The sequence below is a fragment of the Tachyglossus aculeatus genome, chromosome X1, assembly GCF_015852505.1.
Source record: "Tachyglossus aculeatus isolate mTacAcu1 chromosome X1, mTacAcu1.pri, whole genome shotgun sequence".
NCBI classification, from domain to species: domain Eukaryota; kingdom Metazoa; phylum Chordata; class Mammalia; order Monotremata; family Tachyglossidae; genus Tachyglossus; species Tachyglossus aculeatus.
The window spans coordinates 116,497,246-116,518,849 of NC_052101.1; the positions used below are offsets into that span (position 1 = coordinate 116,497,246).

At 53.4% G+C, this 21,604-nt stretch overlaps 1 protein-coding gene across 1 annotated transcript in view; it reads left to right on the forward strand.

The window, feature by feature from the left end:
• The first annotated feature begins 1,419 nt into the window (after nucleotides 1-1,419).
• The window catches only part of LOC119950400 (complement C3-like), a 28,833-nt gene continuing 8,648 nt past the window's right edge, over nucleotides 1,420-21,604 (forward strand). Inside the window, exons 1-28 of the mRNA XM_038772759.1 lie at nucleotides 1,420-1,524; nucleotides 2,463-2,655; nucleotides 2,817-2,979; nucleotides 3,976-4,046; nucleotides 4,686-4,771; nucleotides 5,378-5,460; nucleotides 5,935-6,025; nucleotides 6,432-6,534; nucleotides 7,163-7,283; nucleotides 8,234-8,349; nucleotides 8,825-8,971; nucleotides 9,543-9,755; nucleotides 10,076-10,282; nucleotides 10,811-10,963; nucleotides 11,146-11,275; nucleotides 11,745-11,816; nucleotides 12,199-12,399; nucleotides 12,848-12,959; nucleotides 13,991-14,076; nucleotides 16,067-16,209; nucleotides 16,809-17,021; nucleotides 17,481-17,547; nucleotides 17,703-17,789; nucleotides 18,459-18,662; nucleotides 19,448-19,523; nucleotides 19,854-20,013; nucleotides 20,865-20,960; nucleotides 21,279-21,426. Of these exons, the coding sequence (XP_038628687.1) occupies nucleotides 1,451-1,524; nucleotides 2,463-2,655; nucleotides 2,817-2,979; nucleotides 3,976-4,046; nucleotides 4,686-4,771; nucleotides 5,378-5,460; nucleotides 5,935-6,025; nucleotides 6,432-6,534; nucleotides 7,163-7,283; nucleotides 8,234-8,349; nucleotides 8,825-8,971; nucleotides 9,543-9,755; nucleotides 10,076-10,282; nucleotides 10,811-10,963; nucleotides 11,146-11,275; nucleotides 11,745-11,816; nucleotides 12,199-12,399; nucleotides 12,848-12,959; nucleotides 13,991-14,076; nucleotides 16,067-16,209; nucleotides 16,809-17,021; nucleotides 17,481-17,547; nucleotides 17,703-17,789; nucleotides 18,459-18,662; nucleotides 19,448-19,523; nucleotides 19,854-20,013; nucleotides 20,865-20,960; nucleotides 21,279-21,426 (3,616 nt within the window). The 5' untranslated portion in view covers nucleotides 1,420-1,450. The remainder of the gene's footprint in view (nucleotides 1,525-2,462; nucleotides 2,656-2,816; nucleotides 2,980-3,975; nucleotides 4,047-4,685; nucleotides 4,772-5,377; nucleotides 5,461-5,934; nucleotides 6,026-6,431; nucleotides 6,535-7,162; nucleotides 7,284-8,233; nucleotides 8,350-8,824; nucleotides 8,972-9,542; nucleotides 9,756-10,075; nucleotides 10,283-10,810; nucleotides 10,964-11,145; nucleotides 11,276-11,744; nucleotides 11,817-12,198; nucleotides 12,400-12,847; nucleotides 12,960-13,990; nucleotides 14,077-16,066; nucleotides 16,210-16,808; nucleotides 17,022-17,480; nucleotides 17,548-17,702; nucleotides 17,790-18,458; nucleotides 18,663-19,447; nucleotides 19,524-19,853; nucleotides 20,014-20,864; nucleotides 20,961-21,278; nucleotides 21,427-21,604) is intronic.

The window sequence follows — 21,604 nt, forward strand, 5'->3', positions numbered from 1 at the left end:
TCATCTGTAAAAAGGGGACTCATTGCCTGTCCTCTCTCCCCCTTAGATTGTGAACCCCATTGCTTAGTAGAGTGCCTGACACATAATAAGTGCTTCACAAATACTATTATTATTATTCCCAAGGGGCTCTGCCAGCACCAAATAGTACCCTTGTCCAGCAGGGAGGCAATGGAGTGGACTAGATAGGGATTATGGAATTTTGTGACAAAAGAGCTCAGGTGTCACATCCACCACCCAAGGCCAAGCCAGCCCACTGAAGGGGAAACTACTACTACTATTACTAGTACTACTACTTGAAACTACTACTAATAATAATAATCTCCATCATCATCATCACTGTGGTTTTTGTGAAGTTCACCAGGCTGGATGCAGTCCCTGTACCACATGAGGCTCACAGACTAAGTAGGAAGGAGAACAGGTTTTGAATCCTCATGTTACAGATGAGGAAACTGAGGCTCAGAAAATCAGTCAATATTATTTATTCATTCATTCATTCAATCGTATTTATTAAGCGCTTACTGTGTGCAGAGCACTGTACTAAGCACTTATTTACTGAGCACTTACTGTGTACAGAACTAAACACTTCAGTGAAGTTAGAGTGACTTGCCCAAGGTCACAGAAATGACAGAGCCAGGATGAGAACTCTGGCCCTCTGATGCCCAGGCTCTCTCCACTAGGCCACAAGGCTTTTCAGCAGCCTGGAAACTGAGGCCTGAAAGCTGCATCCCCACCCAAAGAACCCCCTTCCCTGAGACTTTGCTCTAGAAGCCATTCCCCCACACCCCCACTTCAGATGAAAATTAGACAGGACCCAAGAGCCTGAGCCCTCTGCCCCTTGGGTGTGTCTGAGCATGTGAAAGAGCAGTCAGTCAATCGTATTTATTGAGTGCTTACTGCGTGCAGAGCACTGTACTATGCGCTTGGGAGAGTACAGCATACCAAAAAACAGATACATTTTCTGCCCACAATGAGCTTACCATCTAGAGGGAGAGACAGACATTAATATTAAACAAAGAAATTACAGCTATGTACCTAAGTGCTTTGGGGCCTGGAGGGGGGATGAATAAAGGGAACAAGTCAGGGTGACACAGAATAGGATTTTAGGGGGCCTCAGCACACACTGCCCCACTTTCCCTCCACCCTCCTGGACCAGTTTCTGTGACCTCCCTGTTCCTGAGGGGCCTGATCCTGCCTCTGACCTCAGAGAGGAATGAAGTTAAACAAAAAAGAGAAAAACAAATTCTTCCTCAATGGCCTGCCAGGGATTTGGGAAATGGACCGAAAGGGAGTTTTGCTCTTTCCCGGGTTGAGAAATCTCTGCAGCACCAAACTCCTCCCCATTACTGATTAACCATGCCCCCAAGGAGGGAGTAGCGGGGGGCCCAGAGCCCTGCCATAAAAGTCCACCCAGCCCTGAGCCCACTGCTCTTTCCTTCCCTCCCCTGGCATCATGAGGGGAGTGGCTCCCTGGCTGGGAGCCCTGCTGGCGCTGAGCTGGGTGCTGCCGTCGCACTGTCAGCCCCTGTAAGTAGCTACCCATTCCCCGCCACCCACTTCTGAACCTGGACAGGGCCCATCTCCTCTCTCTCCACTTGGATGACCAACTGGATGGGTACACTGGGAATTGCAGCCCCTCACCCCCGCTTTCCCTCCAGACCATTTCAGTTGCTGTTTAACTGTCAGTTTGGGGTGACTTTTCAGTTGGAATCTGATGGCTTTCGATTTGGGTGATGTTGAGTGCTGGCTGGAGAGGTCTGGAGGCAGATTTTGCTTGTATCCACCCCAGCGCTTAGAAAAGTGCCTGCCTGGCACATAGTAAGCACTGAAGAAATACCATAATTATTAATTATTATTCAGGCTGCTTTTATTGGGAGGAAGGATTCAATTTTGTCTCCAGGGCTAGGTGATCAGGTCTAGGAGTGGGTGGGAAGTTGGGGGAAGGGGAGGAAGAAACTCTTGGATGCCAAAGGAGAAAGGATAGGGCAGTGAGAAAGGAAGAGCTGGAACCGGCCCAGCCACAGTTGGCAGAAACCTTAGGTGTCCAAACCTGGGAGAGTTGCCAGTTACCGTATTGCTGAGTATATAAGACTGGGACTTCTTCCTCCTTTAACAAGCCTTGGCCTTCATTTCAAGGCAGGACGGGGGTAGAATGGACACTTTACAAGAGAATCTTTCCACAGATCAAAGACATGTGCTAGAAAAATATTTCTGAGGTGTGAAAGTTGGGGCCGAAGAGGAGGATGTGTGTTCCATCAATCAACGGTATTTACTGAGCGCTTACAGTGTGCCGAGCACTGAACTGAGAACTTGGTAGAGCGTAATATAATACTGTGGGTAGTGTATTTGCCTTCTCTTCACCAGCAGGTGGGTGGTGACCTTAGATTTGGTAGTCCCTCTCTCTGGGGCAATATGGAAGTTGAGTAGTTTTGAGTCCACCCTCTCTCCACTCCTCTCTCTGCCAGCTTCACCATCATCACTCCCAATGTCCTGCGTCTGGAGAGTGAGGAGCAGGTGGTCTTGGAGGCTCACGGGCAGAAAGAAAACCTGGAGGTAGACGTCACAGTCCAGGATTTCCCCCAAAAGAGACAGGTCCTCTACAATGAGAAGATCATCCTGACCTCGGCCACTGATTACCTGGGCATCATCAAGATCAAGGTGGGTGCCCCCCTAGGCACCATCCCGCTCAGAGAGCAGCCTACCCATGGGGTCCCTCCGCGTATCCTTCGGGGCTGGCCTGGTTGGCCGGGTTGGGGGCAAGGGGCTGAACCATGCCAGGGACAGGACTGTGAGATCCTCTCTCCCCTTTCTTTGCTTAGCTTCTAGCCAAGGATATCAAGAAGGACTCAAAGGCCAACAAGTACGTCAACATCCAGGCCAAGTTTGGAACTGTGGTTGTGGAGAAGGTGGTGTTGGTGACGTTTCACAGTGGCTACCTTTTCATCCAGACTGACAAGACCATCTACACCCCAGGGTCTACAGGTTCGGTCCCCTCTCTCTCCCTTTCAATCAATCAATCATACTTATTGAGCGCTTACTGTGTGCAGAGCACTATACTAAATGCTTGGGAGAGTACAGTATAACAGAGTTGGTAGACACATTGCCTGCCCACAGTGAGCTCACAGTCCCTTCCTTTTTTTTAATAGCATTTGTTAAGCATTTACTATGTGCCAGGTGCTGTGCTAAGCGCTGGGATAGATATAAGATAATTGGGTTGGACATACCCTGTCCCACATAGGGCTCACAGTCTTAGTCCCCATTTTACAGACGAGTTAAATGAGGCACAGAGAAGGTCACATAGCAGACAAGTGGTGGAGCTGGGATTTCCCAGGCCCATGCTCGTTCCACAGGGCCACACTGCTTCTCCCTTCATCAGCTTCCCCCAGCCGACCCCTAGTCCTAAAGACCCCAAAGAGACAGGATGATTCTCCCTCCCCCTCAATCTCTGGGGAAGGTTCAGGTTGCTGCCCCATGGAGAAAGGTTCTGTTTTGGGCCCTGCATATTCTTGGTGAAATGGGGAAGGATTGGGAGTATGCTGACAGGAACACCTTCATTCAGCACCCCCACTCCACCCCTGCCCATCCCAACACCCCCACCTTGGGTGCCCACCTCTCCTTAGTGCTTATTCATTGGTCCTGGAAAAACTCCAGAAAACTGTATGTTGAGCCAGGGTCAAACTTGGCCAGAGATTTGGGCCGTTTTCAACTGGCCCCATTTGCTGCTCCATGTAACTCCCATCCAACCATCTCTCTGTGGCTTGAGGGTCCCCGATCTCAGTTTTCTTGCCATCCTTTCCCTATTCCCCCTGCTTTCTTCCACTTCACTGTGGCTCTGTGGGGATTGGAAGGGGTGGAGGCAGGGGGGGGGGGGTCACTGGCTGAGAGATAGCGAGTACAGCAGGGTCGAAAGGGCATCGAGGGTGGGCATTGAGGGTGGGAGATATGGGGGAGCCTCACAGCCTCTTCACCCCTTCCCAGTCTTGTACCGGATCTTTACCGTGGGCCACAAGCTGGAACCTGTCTCCAAGACGCTGACCATTAACATTCAGGTGAGATCCTGGAGGAGAAGGTGGAGGTGGCACTTGGGATCAGATAATGAGGCCGAAGAGAGTTAGGCGTCCAGGCTGGAAAAAGACTTGAGTCTTCTTGTCCATCACCCTGCCTCTGATCCAGGTGGCCCTTCCCTCCCAGCCACCAGTTGTGGAGACGCTCTAGGGATTCTCCTGTCTCCCTCTCTCCCTCCCCCATTCCAGTATCACCCAAAGAAGACATTCTGGAATTTCTTTCCAGTGTTTGGCCTCAGTAGAGTTGGTTAGGCCCATCTCACCCACCTCCTGCCTCTGGATTCCAGGTGGGGGGGGCCGGAACTTGACTCTGAAAGTCCAGCAGGGGGCGATGTTGAGCTACCAGCAGAGTGGCCACAAGCTGGAAATCTCCCCTTCCCCATCCCAGTGGTTGACCAAGAAGGGACTAGCCTGGGTCTGTGGTGGGGCCTGGGCTGTTGGGGGAAGAGAAAGAGAAAATGAGACCCACTGACTGACTGTCAGGAACCAGGCTCAAGGTGGGAGCCTCAGGAGGCAGGGGTGGGGGGAGGTTGGGGGGGGGGGGGCGTACCTTCCCATCACTCACTTTCACTTAGTGACACCTCCCTTCCCCTACTTCCCCCCCACACCCCCTCTGCTCCACAGACCCCTGAGGGCATCACCATCAAGACTGACTCTCAGAAGAAACAAGGCATCGTGAGCCTCTCTTGGATGATCCCTGAGGTGGTCAAGTGAGTCTTGGCCCATGGAATACGGGGGATGCGCATTAGGGTCTCGCTCAAGAGCCACTCGGCGAATCCCTCTCTGGGGTGGCCCCCCAGCCTTTGCAGCGCTGTGCAGAAGTTAGGTGGCCTCCTCGCTCCTCTGGACCCAGAGGCTCGGCCGAAAGACTTTTGCTGTTTTCTAAGGAGAGCAGGGGCGAGGTGGTTTGGGGAGTGCGTGGGGCTGGGGAGCCGGGAGAGTTGGGAACAGGGCCAGATCGGGTCACAGAGATGCTCTCCTTCTAAGGCAGCAAAATGATTTGGCAAAGTCTGAAGGGTTGATCCAGTGTAGGTGGGTGCCAGCCAAATGCTATGGAAACCCATGCAAATCAGTTAATCCTCACACTGTCCTTGACTTGAAAATAGGCCCTGGCCCATGTGCTCAGAGCCTAAACAAAATTAGACAACTGATCTAATGAGCCTCAGTCAAGGAGCCTGCCAGTGTTGGGATAAGCTGGTGGTGGTGGAGGGTTCAGTGGGGAGGGTCTTCAGCTGCTGCTGCAGGGACCAGGGCAGCTTTGGAGTTGGAGGGAGGGAGGGAGGTCCCGACGGTCATCCCCCCGCCTCGGGCTCCAGCCTAGGACAGTGGAAGATTGTTGCGCACTACGACGATGCCCCCGAGCAGACCTTCTTCGCCCAGTTTGAGGTGAAGGAGTATGGTAAGCAGCTCGGCCAGCCCGGAGTCAGCTCGCCCAGGGCCTGTGTTGGGGACCGGGTGATTGTGTGTCATTTTTGCATATCACTTGCATGCCATTGTTTTCCTGCCAGGGGTGTTCTAGACACACCCCTGCTCCCACCCGGGTCTTGTTCCTCTCTTCCCAGTGGCCCGACCCTCATTGCCCCCATTCCCTGCTCCTACGTTCCCGTCTCCGATTCCCTTGCACCCAGCTCTTTCCAATCCCCTGCTCCTGTCCCACTCAAATCCTCCCCAGCCCACTGGGCTAATCCAGCCAGGAAAAACAACCTCGGTGGTGTCGCCAGCCTCCCCACAGGCTGGAGGTGCCTCCCAGTCCCCTCACCACCCGTGCCGCAATGTGCCGTCAGTTCACCCTCATCTCTGTCTGCTCTGGCCCTGTCCTCCTCACTCCAACCTGCGGGATATCACCAACCCTTTCCTTCCTTCCCCCCGGCAGTGCTGCCCAGTTTCGAGGTGGTGGTGGAACCGACTGAAAAGTTCTATTACATTGACGACAAAGAGGGACTGTCTGTGGACATCACAGCCAGGTAGGGATGGTTTTCCAGAGCACCAGGAGGGATCTGGGATGGGGTTGAGGGTGAGCGGGGGGTGGGGAGAAGGAGGCTGGGGAGGGCAGACCACTCAGAGGAAGGTTATCCACAGAGAAGGAGGACTCCACCAAGAATAGGGCAAGGGAAAATGGGTTTCAACTACTGCAGGAGGGCTTTAGATTAGAAACAGTGGGATAAGCTCTTTGGCAATGAGGGTCGGGACAGGTGACTGAGGAAGTGACATCTCCTTCCCTGAAGATCTTAAGAGTGGAAGAAAAATTCCAGCCGACCTCCGGCCCCATTGGAGTCCTTCAGCTGCCCTCCTCTGCAGGGTTCTCCTTACAAGAGTGGGGAGGGAGTGGGGACCAGCCTTTGGGGTTCTGATGGGTCCCCTTGGCCCCAGGTTCCTGTACGGGAAGATGGTAGAAGGCACCGCTTTTGTGCTCTTTGGAGTGAACACAAAGGAAGGGAAGAAAAGCATTCCAGCATCACTGAGCCGCGTTCAGGTGAGAGGGCCCAGCCCCCAGGGAAGGTGAATCCTGCCCTGGGCCTGCTGCTTCTGCTAGACTGAGGCAGCGCCAGGGTCAGGCTACTCTCTGCCCAGCAGCCCTGGCCCATCCCCAAATTGCTAAATTCCTGAATAGGGCTTCAGCAAAGTGAGAGCTCTGGGAGGGGAAGGGAGAAGGCTATTGTGGCACTTTGAGCAAGTCATTGAACTTTTCTGTGCCTCTGTTTCCTCACCTGTAAAATGGATACTCAATTCTTGTTCTCCCTCCTACTTAGACTGTGAGCCCCATGTGGGACAGGACCTGTGTCTGATTATCTTGTACCTACACCAGCACTTAGCATGGTGCTCCGTACAGTGCTTGGCACATAGTATGCACTTAACAAAAACTATTATTATTATTATTACAGTTATTATTTTGGGGCAGACAGGGGCTGATGGTCTCCTGTATGATGTCAAGAATGGAGCGGAGTAAGGGCTGGGGCTAGAATGGATTTAATTTCAGCTGAGCACTGGGCAAATGGCCAAACCTTCCAGGGTCTGATAAGTCCAAGTTCGCCCTGGGGTGTCCCTCCAGCCCCCCATCCCCTCAATCAGCTCTGTGGATCCTCAATAGAGCTGTCCCGCAGATCATGGACGGCCACGGGGAGGCCAAACTGTCGAGAGAAGTGCTGCTGAAGCAGTTTCCGGATGTCAACCAGCTGATCAACCTTTCCCTCTATGTCTCCGTCACTGTCATCCTGGACTCAGGTGAGTGAATGGGGACATGATCCCCCACAGAGGCGACCTGGGAAGGTGGGGAGGAGAATGGGTGAGCGGTTCCTTTGGGACCTTTGGGCTCCTCGTGGTTTCCTTTTCTTTGGGACTTTTCGACCAATAATCTTGACGCACTTTATCAACCTGAGGGATAAGGAGGCCCAGGAGAGGGGAGAACTTCTCTTGGAGCTCCTGGAGTCCAAATTGATCAATCGATCAGTCAGTGGTGTTTAGTGAGCACTTACTGTGTGCAGAACATTTTACTAAGTGCTTGGGAGAGAAGAAAGAGTCAGTAGACACGTTTCCTGCCCTCCAAGAGGCGAAAGGCACTAAACAGTAATCTTTTCAGGCTTTGTGGCCCCTTTCCTCTTGAACTCACCAAGGACTTTAAGCCCCCTTGGGCCTGTACCCCTGCAGCACTTAAGTACTCACTCCAGCCCCACAACACTTATGTACACATTCTTAAACTTTGCCCCTTTCCCTAGCTGGAATTTGTTTTAATGACAGTCTCCCCCACCAGATCCCTTGAGGGCAGGGATGGTGTCTTCCAACTCTATTATCCTCTCCCAAGTGCTTGGCCCAGAGCTCTGCACAGAATAACCACTCAATAAATTTCACTGATTGATTGATTGACCCCAGTTCTCCCCTTCTGGCACCAGAGGAGTGAGCAGTATTCCCCATGGGAGGAACCAGCGCAATGAGAACACCTCCCTCCAGCTCTTCCTATGCCACTTACAGAACCCAGTGAGTCTTGGCCATTCAGACTTCAGGCTGTCTCGCATTTTCTCCTCTTGACTCTTGAGGAAATGGAGCCCAGATTGGTGAAGTCACCTGCCCGCAGCATGTCAGGGGCAAAGTCGTCATGGAGCCCTGCCCATACAGGTCTCTAGGCCCCTTTAAGGTGCCGCAGAACCCTCAGACTGTCTCTCTTCCTACCCTCCCAGGGAGCGATATGGTGGAAGCGGAGAAGACTGGGATCCCCATCGTGACCTCGCCGTATCAGATCCACTTCACCAAGACACCCAAGTACTTCAAGCCAGGCATGCCCTTTGAGCTCACGGTCAGTAAGCAAGACGCTTCTGGAGAGGGAGAGGAGCAAAACTGGGGGGCAGGAAGAACAACCCCGACAGACATCCATCCCCAGACTCTGGGCATGGGGTGTCCAGAGGGCTCAGGTCTCTTTTATAGGGCCGGGCACAGGGGCTCAGAGCCTTCCACAGGTCACTTTATCCAGCCCTCTGCCTTCTTGATGACTTTAACAGGAATGTACCCCAGACAGAAAGTAGGGGATGTGAGTGGGTGGGCAGTACCCGGGTTGAAAAGAGCCCCATCACCTAGTTTGGCCTTTAACCACCCCAGATTGTCTTTCTCTGTTCCACCTAATTCCCTCATGCTGTAATCAAAGTCATTCTTCTTCAACCCCAGCTGGATCAGAGATGGGGAAGAGTGGCTTGCCACTCTCCATGGGGTGGCTCCTGCCCTCTTTGCTTCCCCTCTCCTCTGGCTCACTGACCTCTCTGTTCCCCTCACCTCAGGTCTTCGTGACGAACCCCGATGGCTCTCCTGCCAGCCACATCTCCGTCAAAGCCCGGGAGTTCAACGTGGAGGCTATGACTCACAAGGAGGGCACCGCCAAACTGGGCATCAATACTCCCAACAACAAGAACCCCATCACTATCACTGTGAGTGCCAGGGCCTGGGTTTGCTTGGGATCTTGCTGGGGGTCAGGGTCTGCTATTTGTCCATCTGTTTGAGGAGCCATCTATATCTTCTTTAGACCTAAAGAGAGAATCTTCCCTCTAAAGAGAGCAGGGGAGTCTCTTCCTCTGGCTTCACTTTGTTCAGCTCTTTAATTTGCTAAGTCACAAAACACAAGGGAAGGACAGGCCAAGGCTTTGTTTGTGCAAATAAGTGCATGCCTTTTCCTCCCAAGATTGGGCCTTCCAGAGGTCATCTTGTCCATCCCTCTGCCTCCAAATCAGGGGATTAAGATGCTCCTAAAAGTCATAGCCAATTGTCTGAAGTAGTGACTGTGCCCATTTGCATACCATTTGCAAAAGATGCCCTCACTGGGCCTCAGTTTGAAGGCCACTGATATAAGCACCTTATTTGCAGTAGAGTATAATGGCCCTATGGGGTCGATGGATCCCTGGGCCAAAGCCCTAGGAAGAGGAGGAACCAGATGACAGACCTCCTTATTTTCCTCCCTCTTCCCCACCCCCAACTATTCCTCTCATCCTTCCCCACTACCAGGTCCAGACAGTGGTAGCCAACCTCCCAGAAGAGCGTCAAGCTTCCAACAAGATGGTGGCTCTGCCCTACCACACCCAGGAAGGGTCCCAAAATTACCTGCACCTCTCAGTGCCCAGCTCTGAGGTGCTGCCTGGAGAAAATCTCAACATCAACTTTAACATCAAGACTGACGGGCCAAGTGTCCAGAATCAGATACGCTACTTCACCTACATGGTGAGATGGAGGGGGCCCCGGAAATCCCACTTCTCCCCAGTCACCCTAACCATGCCCATTCCTTCCCACTGGAGACATCTCTCCTCCCTCCAAGAGTCTTCCTTCACAAAGCCCGCCTCTTCCCCAAGAATCCTTTCCCCTTGGGGTGACCCTGCCTGGGGGACCAGGTGGGAATTTGGGGCAGAGGACTCAGAGGGGAAGGGGGCGGTGGTGAGAGGCTCTGGGGCTCTGTCCTACCCTGTCTCATGGTGTGCGCACACGTGTGTGTGTGTATGTGTGCCTCCCTCCCTATCTCTCTCTCTCTATCTCTCTCATGCCAGATTCTGAACAAGGGCAAGATCCTAAAAGCAGGACGCCAGGCACGGCAGGTGGGGCAAGACCTGGTGGTGTTGGCCCTGCCCATCACGCCCGAGTTTATCCCCTCCTTCCGCATGGTCGCCTACTACCAGGTGACCCTCGGGAATGGGAAGAAGGAGGTGGTGGCTGACTCAGTGTGGGTAGATGTGAAGGACACCTGTATGGGCAAGGTGAGCAGTCCTGGTTCCTGGTTCAACCTCTGATTCTCCCGCACCCCGAGATTTTGTGTTCTCTCTCTCTCTCTCTCTCTCTCTCTCTCTCTCTCTCCCACCTCCCTCCAGTATTTAAGAGTTCTGGGGCTGGTCTGAAAATGGAAACATTAACCCTGGGAACCCTGACCCTTTCCCTGTGGGAATCCACCCAGGACATTCTGATTGGGGGGAGAAGGGGCCCTCTGCCTGATCATTTCATTCTCTCTCTCTGTCTCTCTTTCTCTCTGTTCATGACTATCTCTGTCTCCCTATATCTATGATCATTCCTGTCTTGGCCTGTCCCTATTGGTTCTCATCCCTGAATCTCTCTGTTTATTCACAACTATGCAGGTCTTTCTGCCCCTCTTCCTTGCTCCAAACCCACTCTCCTCTGTCCATAAGTGATGGGGATACAGGCAACTGGCACTCCCATTGAGGATAACTGTCTCTCTTTCTCTCTTTCTCTCCCTCTCCCTCCATTCCTTCTCCTCCCTCCCCCATATCCAGCTGGTGGTAAAAGGGGACAAGGATAAAAATCAACTTCCAGGCAAACAGATGAAACTGAAGATCGAAGGGGATCCTGGGTCCCGTGTAGGGCTGGTAGCTGTGGACAAGGGTGTCTTTGTGCTGAACAAGGAGAACAAACTGACTCAGACCAAAGTAAGTGTAGAGGCCAGGTTAGGGTGGACATGGCAGGGCTGCCTGTCAGAAGGGGCTGGACTACAGTTCTGGGCAAGGGATTGGAGGGGGGCTAGGATTCCCATCTGGTAGGACTGGATGGGGCTCCCTCCGGCCCCAGGAGACCCACTGTTCTCTGATGCCCGGGTGTCCACTCTCTGCAGATCTGGAATGTGGTGGAGAAGAGTGATATCGGCTGCACCCCAGGGAGCGGGCAAAACTACGCCGGCGTGTTTAGGGATGCTGGGCTGGCCCTACAGAGCAACATGGCACCCAAAACTGAGCAGAGGACAAGTGAGACTGAGAGGCTATGGAGAGGGAGACCCTCTCCAGGGCCCAACCTTGCAGGGGGAAGGGAGTGGGCCCCCCTCCCCCACAATGGCCTGGCACTGGATCCTGGGCCATTTACCTGGAGCCAGTTGTGAGGGGTGTGGCAGACGAGGGAAGAGGTCAAGTCGCTTGTGTTCCACTCTGTGGGGCTGTTCTAACTTGGGCTCTGGGATGTTTGGACTCCGTTTGGGCCCAGGATAGGGCTGGCATTTGGAAGGGTCTTCAAAGCCTCGAGCCTCAAGCAGTGCTGCCTTGGTGGGGCTGGTGATGGGGCTGAGTTTGCTTCTGTGAGTTGGTTTCCAGGGTCCAGAGTGGGCCCAGTGGGGGCAGCCCCCACAATAAGCCATTGTCGAGGGTGGCTCTCTCCCTGCTGGGCTCCAGAGGACTCTGCCTCTCCCTGCATAAGGGCTCACCTCCCTGCCTTCCCCTGTAGACCTGGAGTGCCCCAAGCCAGAGAAACGCCGTCGCCGTTCCGTCCAGCTCATGGAGAAGAGGACAGACAAAGGTGGGTGGGTGCCAGCAATGGTGTCCCGCAACTTAGTGGCTTGCTCCCGGGCCACCCCCAGACCTCCCCACAGGTCATGCTGCTCCTTCCCTTACCTCCTCTAGCCCACCCCAGACAGGCTGGAGTCCCCCTTCTCTTGTGAAAGACTACCCCGCCACATACACACAGCTTTCTTCAGTCTCCCTGGCCTCAAACCCACCCTCTCTGTCAGGAAGCCCATCCCAAAGTCTACCCTAAATCTCTCCCATTGCACATGAAGCTCCTCCCCAGTCTGGGTCTACTCCCTCGCCTCCCCTGCCCTCGGGCCTCTGGATGGCAGGGACTGGCCCGAGGGGCCCCGGAAGGAAGTTGAGCAGCGGGGTTGGCGTGCTTGGTCCCACAGCAAGTCAGTACCAGGACCCGGCCATCCGGAAGTGCTGTTTGGATGGAATGAGGGTGAACCCAATGGGCTACAGCTGTGAGAAGCGGGCGACCTACATCCTGGACAAGGGGGAGTGTACAAAGGCCTTCCTGGACTGCTGTAACTACATCAAGGAAGTGCGGCTGCAGAAGCAGAGAGACAACAAGCTCAACCTATCCAGAAGCACGTATCGGGAGCTGAGTGGGAGAGGGAGGTGGCGGGTGGAATGGCTGGAGCCTCCTGGCTGTGGGTCTGGTCCTCCCTGAGTGCCCACAGTGTTCCTGAATGGAGATTCTGGGCTCCTGAGGCTGAAAAGGATCTTGAGAAATCATCTAAGCTAAACCACCCCCCGACCACCTCTGGACTACACCAAACCCCTAAACCCACTCTGGCCAGATGGATTTCTCTTCTGGGTTTAAAGATCTGTGGGGAGGTCACTTTTTGTCTACAGTTTCCCAACCCTAGCAGGCAAGAAATAGAAATTCTTCTGGAGGTTTAACTGAGAACCCTCTTGCTGCTGGTGGTTCTGTCTTTGAGTGGGATGGGGAGGCTCTTTGTGGTTCTGGGATGGGGTGGGTGGGGCCTGGGATGGCAGGTGGCCATCAGTACTGAGCATGCTGTCCCTTCTTAGGTGAAGTGGATGAGGACCTCCTCCAAGATGATGAATTTGTCTCTCGGAGCCAGTTTCCAGAGAGCTGGCTGTGGCAGGTGGAGGACCTCTCAGATAAGCCAGACAAAACCGGGTACATTGGAGGCAATGGGAGGGATCCTTGGCTCTCTCCTTCTCTCTCTCTCTCTCTCTCTCTCTCTCTCTCTCACACACACACACACACACACACACACACACATGCACACACACTCTCTCTTCCCCTCATTTCTGCTGTGCCCCTACCCACCTACAAAGCACACAATCTCCCCTGGTTGACCATCCAGGTTATCACAGCTTCAATTACCTTCAAGCTGGGGGAACGGGAAGTACCACTTGATCAAAAACTCCAAGTTACTGAGTCAGTGCTGCCCTGGGTAATAACAGCGATGGTATTTGTTAAGGGCTTACTCTGTGCCCCACACTGCACTAAGCGCTGGGACTGATACAACATAATCAGATTGGACACCGTCCCTGTCCCGCCTGGGATTCACAGTCCAAGGAGGGAGACTGGATATTGGGTCCTCATTTTACAGTTGAGGAAGCTGAGGCCCAGAGAAATGAAGTGACTTGCCCAAGGTCACACAGCAGACAAGCAGACAAGCAGACAGAGAAGCAGCGTGGTTCAGTGGAAAAAGCCTGGGCTTTGGAGTCAGCGGTCATGAGTTCAAATCCTGACTCTGCCACTTGTCAGCTGTGTGACTTTGGGCAAATCACTTAACTTCTCTGGACCTCAGTTACCTCATCTGTAAAATGGGGATTAAGACTGTGAGCACCCCCCCCCCCCCACGTGGGACAACCTGATCACCTTGTAACCTCCCCAGCACTTAGAACAGTGCTTTGCACATAGTAAATGCTAAATAAATGCCATCATCATTATTATTATTATTATTAAGTGGCAGAGCCGAGACTTAGAATCCAGGTTCTCTGACTCCCAGCCCAAGCTCTTTCCACTAGCCCACACTGCTTCTCTCCTCCACCAGGGCTCCTGTCCTCTCTGGGTCAAGATGGGCTTCCCAGACTCCAGCCCTTGCCCTTATTCCACCCCCCCTACCCAAAGGGGTGGCTCCCTTGGGCTGTAGCCTTCTAGCCACTCCTAGACACCCATTCCTTTCCCTGCCCTTTCAGCGTCTCCTCCAAAACCCTCAACATCTTCCTGAAGGACTCAATCACCACCTGGGAGGTGCTGGCTGTCAGTCTGTCCGACACCAAGGGTGAGTACTAGGTGGAAGTGAATGGTTGGATCCCAACAGCGGTGTGGAGAAAGCTCCCTGGCATTATGTTCATAATGATAACAGTGGTAGATATGAAGCATTTAGTATGTGTCTATCACTGTACTAAACACTGAACTAGATTCAAGATCGTCAGATCAGATACAGTGTCTCACACGGGGCTCACAGTCTAAAGGGGAGGGATTACACTTTACAGTTCCCCATTTTACAGATGAGGAAACTGAGACACAGAGAAGGTAAATGACTGGCAAGTGGCAGAGTCAGGATCAGAACCCAAGTCTCCTGACCTCCAGTCCTGTGCTTTCCACTAGGTCAATCAAAGGTATTTATTGAGCTCTTACAGTGTGCAGAGCACTGTACTAAGCACATGGGAGAGTACAATACGATTAATCAATCAATCAATCATATTTATTGAGCACTTACTGTGTACAGAGCACTGTACTAAGCACTTGGGAAGCACAGGTTGGCAACATATAGAGACAGTCCCTACCCAACAGTGGGCTCACAGTCTAGAAGGGGGAGACAGAGAACAAAACCAAACATATTAACAAAATAAAATAAATAGAATAGATATGTACAGGTAAAATAAATAAATAAATAGAGTAATAAATATGTACAAACATATATACATATATACAGGTGCTGTGGGGAAGGGAAGGAGGTAAGACGGGGGGATGGAGGCGGGGGCAAGGGGGAGAGGAAGGAGGGGGCTCAGTCTGGGAAGGCCTCCTGGTGGAGATGAGCTCTCAGTAGGGCCTTGAAGGGAGGAAGAGAGCTAGCTTGGCAGATGGGCAGAGGGAGGGCATTCCAGGCCAGGGGGATGACGTGGGCCGGGGGTCGACGGCGGGACAGGTGAGAATGAGGCACGGTGAGGAGATTAGCTGCAGAGGAGCGGAGGGTGTGGGCTGGGCTGTAGAAGGAGAGAAGGGAGGTGAGGTAGGAGGGGGCGAGGTGATGGAGAGCCTTGAAGCTGAGGGTGAGGAGTTTCTGCCTGATGCGCAGATTAATTGGTAGCCACTGGAGATTTTTGAGGAGATTTTTGAGGATTAGTAGAAATGATACCTGCCCTCCAGGAGCTTACAATCTAGCAGGGTAGAGTGATATTAAATTACAGATAGGGGAAGCAGCTGAGTATAAAGATATGTACAGAAGTGCCCTGTGGTTGGGGTGAGTACCAAAGTTCTTAGAGGGTATGGACTCAAGTGCCTAGATGACGCAGAAGGGAGAGAGATTAGGGTGGGGAGATGAGGCATCCTGCCTCTGGCATGGAACTCCCTCCCTCTTCATATCTGACAGACCATCAGTCTCCCTACCTTCAAAGCCTTATTAATATCTCATCTCCTCGAAGAGGACTTCCCCAACTAAGTCCCCATTGCCCCTTCTCCCACTTTCTTCTGCGTATCCCTTGCATTTGGAATTGCACCCTTTATTCATCCCACCCGCAGCATTTATGGACATATCCATAATTTATTCATTTTTATTACTGTCTGTCCTCCCCCTCTAGACTGTAAGTTCCTTGTGGGCAAGGAATATGTCTACCAACTCTGTTATATTGTAACCACCCAAGTGCTTAGCACAGTGCTCTGCACAAAGTAAGCACTCAATAAATACGATTGATTGATTGAGAAGTTAGTCAGGGAAGGACTAACTTCCTGGAGGAGATGCAATTTTAATAGGGCTTCGAAGGTGGGGAGAGCAGCAGTCTGTGAAAGGGGAGGAAATTCTAGGCAGGAGGGAAGGCCTAAGAAAGGGGTTGGTGGCAGATGAGTGGAGAATGAGGTCCAGAGGAGGCTTGAGAGCAGCACAGAATGTGAGCTGTGGGGTAGTGGGAGAGTAGAGTTGTTCTGTTTTCCCTCCACGGAGCACAGCCCCTCTCGGGGAACAGACTGGCCAGTCAACCATCTTGGCAGCCAGGCAGCCCAGTCCATCCCAGGCACTGACTCTGGCCCCTCCCGCTCCTCTTCCCCTGCAGGGATCTGCGTGGCCGACCCTTACGAGATCACCGTGATGCAGGACTTCTTCATTGACCTGCGGCTGCCCTACTCGGTAGTGAGGAATGAGCAGGTGGAGATCCGGGCTGTGTTGTACAACTACAACGAGCAAAATTCCATCAAGGTAAGCTCCGTCCCTCTCCCTGGCAGCCCCTGCCCGGCTCTGGCTGTAGGACTGGAGTCTCAGTCAGTTAACACATCCACATTTAGCACCTGCTGAGTGTAATGAGCTGTTCTGTCTACTTAGGGGGTTCCCTGTTGGAAAATAGACAGAGATTAGGCTGATGGCAAAGATCAGACACATAATGAACGTAAACAAGCGGGCATGACTGGAAGAGTGTACTGAGGGCAGGGGGTGGGGTAGCAATCGGGTTAATCAGGAAGCAGCATGGCCTAGTGGATGAGGCTCGGGCCTGTGGGCCAGAAGACCTAATCCCAGGTCTAATCCCAGTTCCGCCACTTGCCTGCTATGTGACCTTGAGTAAGTCCACTTCTCTGCCACTGCAAAATGGGGCAGGGACTATGTCCGACCTGATGATCTTGTCTCTACTCCGGTGCTTAGAACAGTGCTCCATAAGTAGTAAGTGCTTAACAAGTACCATAAAAAAAATCAGGGAAGACTTTCCGGAGAAGGCGGACTTGCCTCTGGCTCAGCACGGTCTGGCCCACGGGGATGCCGGCCGAGTGCTCCAGCCACTGCGGGCTTCTCCCCGCTGGTGTCAGGTGCGGCTGGAACTGCTCCACAACCCGGCCTTCTGCAGCGCCTCCACCTCCAAGAAGAAATTCCAGCAGGTGGTGGAAATCCCGGCCAAGTCTTCCCGAGCCATGCCCTTTATCATCGTACCCCTGGAGATTGGCAACCACGACATTGAGGTCAAGGGGGCCGTCTATGGCCAGTACATCACTGACGGTGTGAAGAAGAAGCTGAAGGTTGTGGTGAGTCTTTTGGAACCCAGGCCTCTGGGGCCTCCAGGGGGAATGCCACAGAGGAGCTGGAGGAGGCCAGGAATCGGGGGACTTTTGCCCACTCTGTACGCCCCCCACCAGCCAACTTGGCTCCCCCGTACCTTCCCCTCCAAAGATGGCAGGGACAAAGTGGGCTAGAGCACTGAGCCCTATTCTGGCTTCTGGGTTCTCATCTGGCTCTGCTTCTACTGCCGTGACAAGGGTTCCGGAGGGCGGGGTTCTTGGGTAAGCCTCTTCCCCACTTAGGGCTTTGTTTTCCCCTGCTGTCCTCCATGATGCCATGGAGAAAGAGGCAGTGAAGGAGACAGAGTTTTCAGAGAGATGGGGTTTCCCAGAGAGGGAGAGGCAGATAGGCTGGCAGCAAGGCAAGACAAGGGAGCAGGAACTCAGAGAGGTTTGTAATGCTTGCCACTCTCTGCCCTTCTCCAGGCGGAGGGGATGCGCATGTCCAAGACAGTGAAAGTCATCACCCTGGACCCAGTGGTTAAAGGGAAAGGTGAGTTCGCTGGGGGATGTGGGGTTGGGGTGGCAGGGAGGGGCAGGAAGGTAGGGAAGTGCCATTCACAGTCACTAGGTTGGGGGTTGGGGGAGAGGGCTGGGGCCTGTGCTTAGGACTCTGGTTCACCCCCACCCCACCCATCCCTGCTGCAGAAGGAAAGCAGGAGGAAGACATCGAAGCACCTGATCTCCGGGACATGGTTCCAGGCACTGATTCCGAGACCAAAATCGGCGTCCAAGGTGAGATTTGGTCTGTCAGCTTCACCTGTGGGGGAGAGGCTTTGAGTCTCCGGGATGGGGCTGGCTGGGCCGAAGGAGGCAGAGAGAGACAGAGGGAGAGAGAGATGGAGAAAGAGAGACAGAGAGCAAGAGACAGAGCAAAAGAGAGACAGGAAGTGGCCCACTACAACTGAGCCTCCCCAGCATCTGAAGGGGATCATCTTAGTGGGGAGGAGGACAGGGGTCCGGGGGCTCTGGGAGTTGGTTTGGCTTCGTTTCCAAAAGAAAGAGATTCCTTTCTGTCGGGAACTGGAAGTGGGAGAGGAGAGAAGGGCAGAATCCAGGAGGAGGCAGTTTTGAGCCAGTTTATTTTCCTCTAGACCATAAGCTCCTTGTGGGCAGGGACTGTGTCTATCAACTTTGTGGTATTGTACTTTCCCAAGTGCTTAGTACAGTGATCTACACACACTAAATGCTCAATACCATTGGTTAGGTGATTGACTGGGGGAACCCAACTCCCAGAGAGGAAGAGTTTAGATAAAACGAATTGCCAGTGAGAGCCAAACTGCAGCTGGTGAAGAAGGTCTGGGTGCCAGAGAGAGCCATCCTCACAACCCCCACCAGCTCCAAACCAGAGAGGGCTAGGCCCACTTGCCAGGAGCAGATGGAAGCCCTCTGTCCACCCCACAGGGACCCTCACGACCCAGTTGGTGGAGGACTCCATTGACAGCAATAACCTGAAGCACCTGATCGTCACGCCGGCGGGCTGCGGGGAGCAAAACATGATTGGCATGACGCCCACCGTCATCGCCGTCCACTACCTGGATGCCACCGAGCAGTGGGAGTCATTCGGGGTGGAGCGGCGAGTGGAAGCCATAGAGCTCATCAAGAAGGGTAAGGGGATCTGGGAGGCTTGGCAGGACCAGGCTGGAGGGAGGCAGGAGGCCACCGCAGTTTCTTTGCTAGCCAGGGGACTCCCAGGGGTCCGAACCAGAACTGGTCAGTCGATCCTGACCAGTTCTGACCTGGGGCAATCTGAGGAGCAGAGCAGAGCACAGCACAGCCCTAGACATTAAAGGTCCAGGTTGGAAAGCAGGCCTGGTCCCTGCCCTCAGGCAGTTTAGAGTTGAACAATAGTGGCAACCTGTGTATATATGTATATATATATGTATTGTTGAACTTTGTTGTCCAAGGAGATACCACTGACGGTGAAGTTGACCTTCAAGTGTATGTGTGTCTGGACCCCTGGGGCAGGGATCTGTGTGTAAAGGCCAATGCAGGCAAAATGGGCCCAGCCCCACTGGGCACGTAGAAAGGCCATCATGGAAGTCTTCCTGGAGGAGGTGGCCTTTGAACTGCAATTTGAAGGAGGGGGCCTTCCCGTGGCTCCCCTGGGAAGCAGTGACCACGGGGGTCCCCACTGGTCTCAAGCCAACCTTAGCCCAGGGTCCCCAGAAGAGCCAAATTGGGTCCAGGGCCTCCCCGGCAACCTCTGCCCCACAAGGGTTCAGGTTACTGTGCTGCAGCCTTAGGGACACCTCAAGAAGACAACAGCCATCCAGATTTCTGATTCTACCTGTCAGTTGGACCCTGAGAGTGGAGGAGGAGGAAGGGATGGAGGGAGTGAGGGAGGGAGGCAACCCCCACCCCTTCAACCCCCTCTCCCCCTCACTTCCCAGGTTACACTCAGCAGCTGAACTTTAAGAAAGCTGACCAGTCCTATGCAGCCTTTAAAGACCGTCCAGCCAGCACCTGGTGAGTCCTGGGTTGTGGGGGCAGGGGGGTGGGGGGATATTCCAATTCCCAATCAGCAAGATGCCAGGCAGATGCCAGGCAGGCAATAATCTGGGCAGGTCCAGTTCCGCGACTCCTAGAGAGTCAAAGCCCAGGCCAAGAGAGTCAGTTTAGATCACAGCTGGAGGGATTTAGAGGAGACATCAGGAAGAACTTCCTGGTGGGCAGAGTTACGAGACACTGGGGTGAGCCACCAAAGGAGGTGCCTGGTCTTGGGCTGGGTGATAGCAGTTCACCTGTCAGGGTGAGAGCTTAAAGTAACGCTCTGCGTCCCTGTCCTGACCCCTCCAGGCTGACGGCCTACGTGGTCAAAGTCTTTGCCATGAGCGTCAATCTGATCCCCATCGACTCCCATGTCCTCTGTGGTGGCGTCAAATGGCTGATCCTGGAGAAGCAGAAGCCCGATGGCGTGTTCCAGGAGGATGCTCCGGTCGTCCACCAGGAGATGACTGTACGTTCCCTTGGGGTCCCAGCTCCCCATCTTCCAGGGCAACCCACCTACTGACTCAGGGAGAATCAAGCCCAAAGCACCACCCCACGACACAAGTGGGTTGGGTGGACACCCGTCTCTTCCCTCTGGAGGACAGAACGGGAGAAAAGAGTTGGAAACTTAGTTTAGAAATCAGGAAGAGCTTTTCCACTGTCCTGACAGCAGTGAGCTGAATGTCTACTTGTTTTATTTTGTTATCTGTCTCCCCCTTCTAGACTGTGAGCCCGTTGTTGGGTAGGGACCGTCTCTATATGTTGCCGATTTGTACTTCCCAAGTGTCTAGTACAGTGCTCTGCACACAGTAAGCGCTCAATAAATATGATTGAATGAATGAATGATCAGGGGAGAAACAGCATGGCCTAATGGAAAAAGTTCGGGGCTTGGGAGTCAGAGGACCTGGGTTCTCATCCCAGCTCCTCCACTTGCCTGTTGTGTGACCTTCGGCAAGTCACTTCACTTCTCTGTGCCTCAGTTTCCTCATCTGTAAAAGGGGGATTAAATCCTACTCCCTCCTATCTAGATTTGAGCCCCATGTTGGACAGGGACTGTGTCCAAACTGTTGACCTTGTATCTACTCCAGCGCTTAGAATAGTGCTTGGCACATAGTAACAAGTACCATAATCATTATTATTACTAGAGAATCTCCTTTCCTGGACAACAGGAGAGGACTGAACCCTGATGGCCTGGGTGGCTGTGAGAGGAGGTCAAGGGGGACAGAACCGTGGCAGAGGATTGGACTCGGTGACCCAGGGGCTCGATCTGATCCCGTGTCTGTCTGTCTCTGTCTCACTCTCCCTCCTGACTCCCTGCAGGGTGGCCTTAAGGGGAAAGAGGGAGACATCTCCTTAACTGCATTTGTCCTCATCGCACTGCAAGAAGCTAAGGAAATCTGCAAGCTGCAAGTCAATGTGAGTATCCCAGAAGCCTTTGCTGTTCCCTGGGATCCAAGAAACCCAGCAACTTTCCCTTCAGCCTCCTTCTCCTCTAGTTCCCCAATTACTTCCATGCCCAGGGAAGAAGCCAGCCTTCATCACTAGAGGGGTAGGAGGAGGAAAGTGGGCACTGCCCCAGCCGGGGTAGCAACCTTTCCAGTGGGCACAGGAGAGGCTGCCATCTACCTCCACCTTGCTACTTCTTGGAAGGCAGTGGCTCTAGGGAAGAGGGACCTGACAGAGGGTCCCCAGCCAAGCCAAAGACCCAGAGTGTTGACACTGTTTGCTTGACAGAGCCTGGAAAACAGCATTAAGAAAGCCGGGGAGTACTTGGCTCCCAGGTACGAAAATGTGAGGAGGCCATATACCGCAGCCATTGCCGGCTATGCCCTGTCGCTGCTTGGGAAACTGGATGGAAAACTCCTCATGAAATCAGCCACTGGTAAGGGTTCCAGCTCCACCAGGGGCCCCCAAGGAGAAGGAGAAAAGACTCTTGAACTCCTTCCCCCACCATCTCCAGGCCTTCTCCCCTTTCCATCACCTTGAGCACCCTGAACCCTAATTAGGAGAACTCAGTCCTGAGGGAGCCCCAGCCCCAACCTAAGAATTCTGCTGTAAAG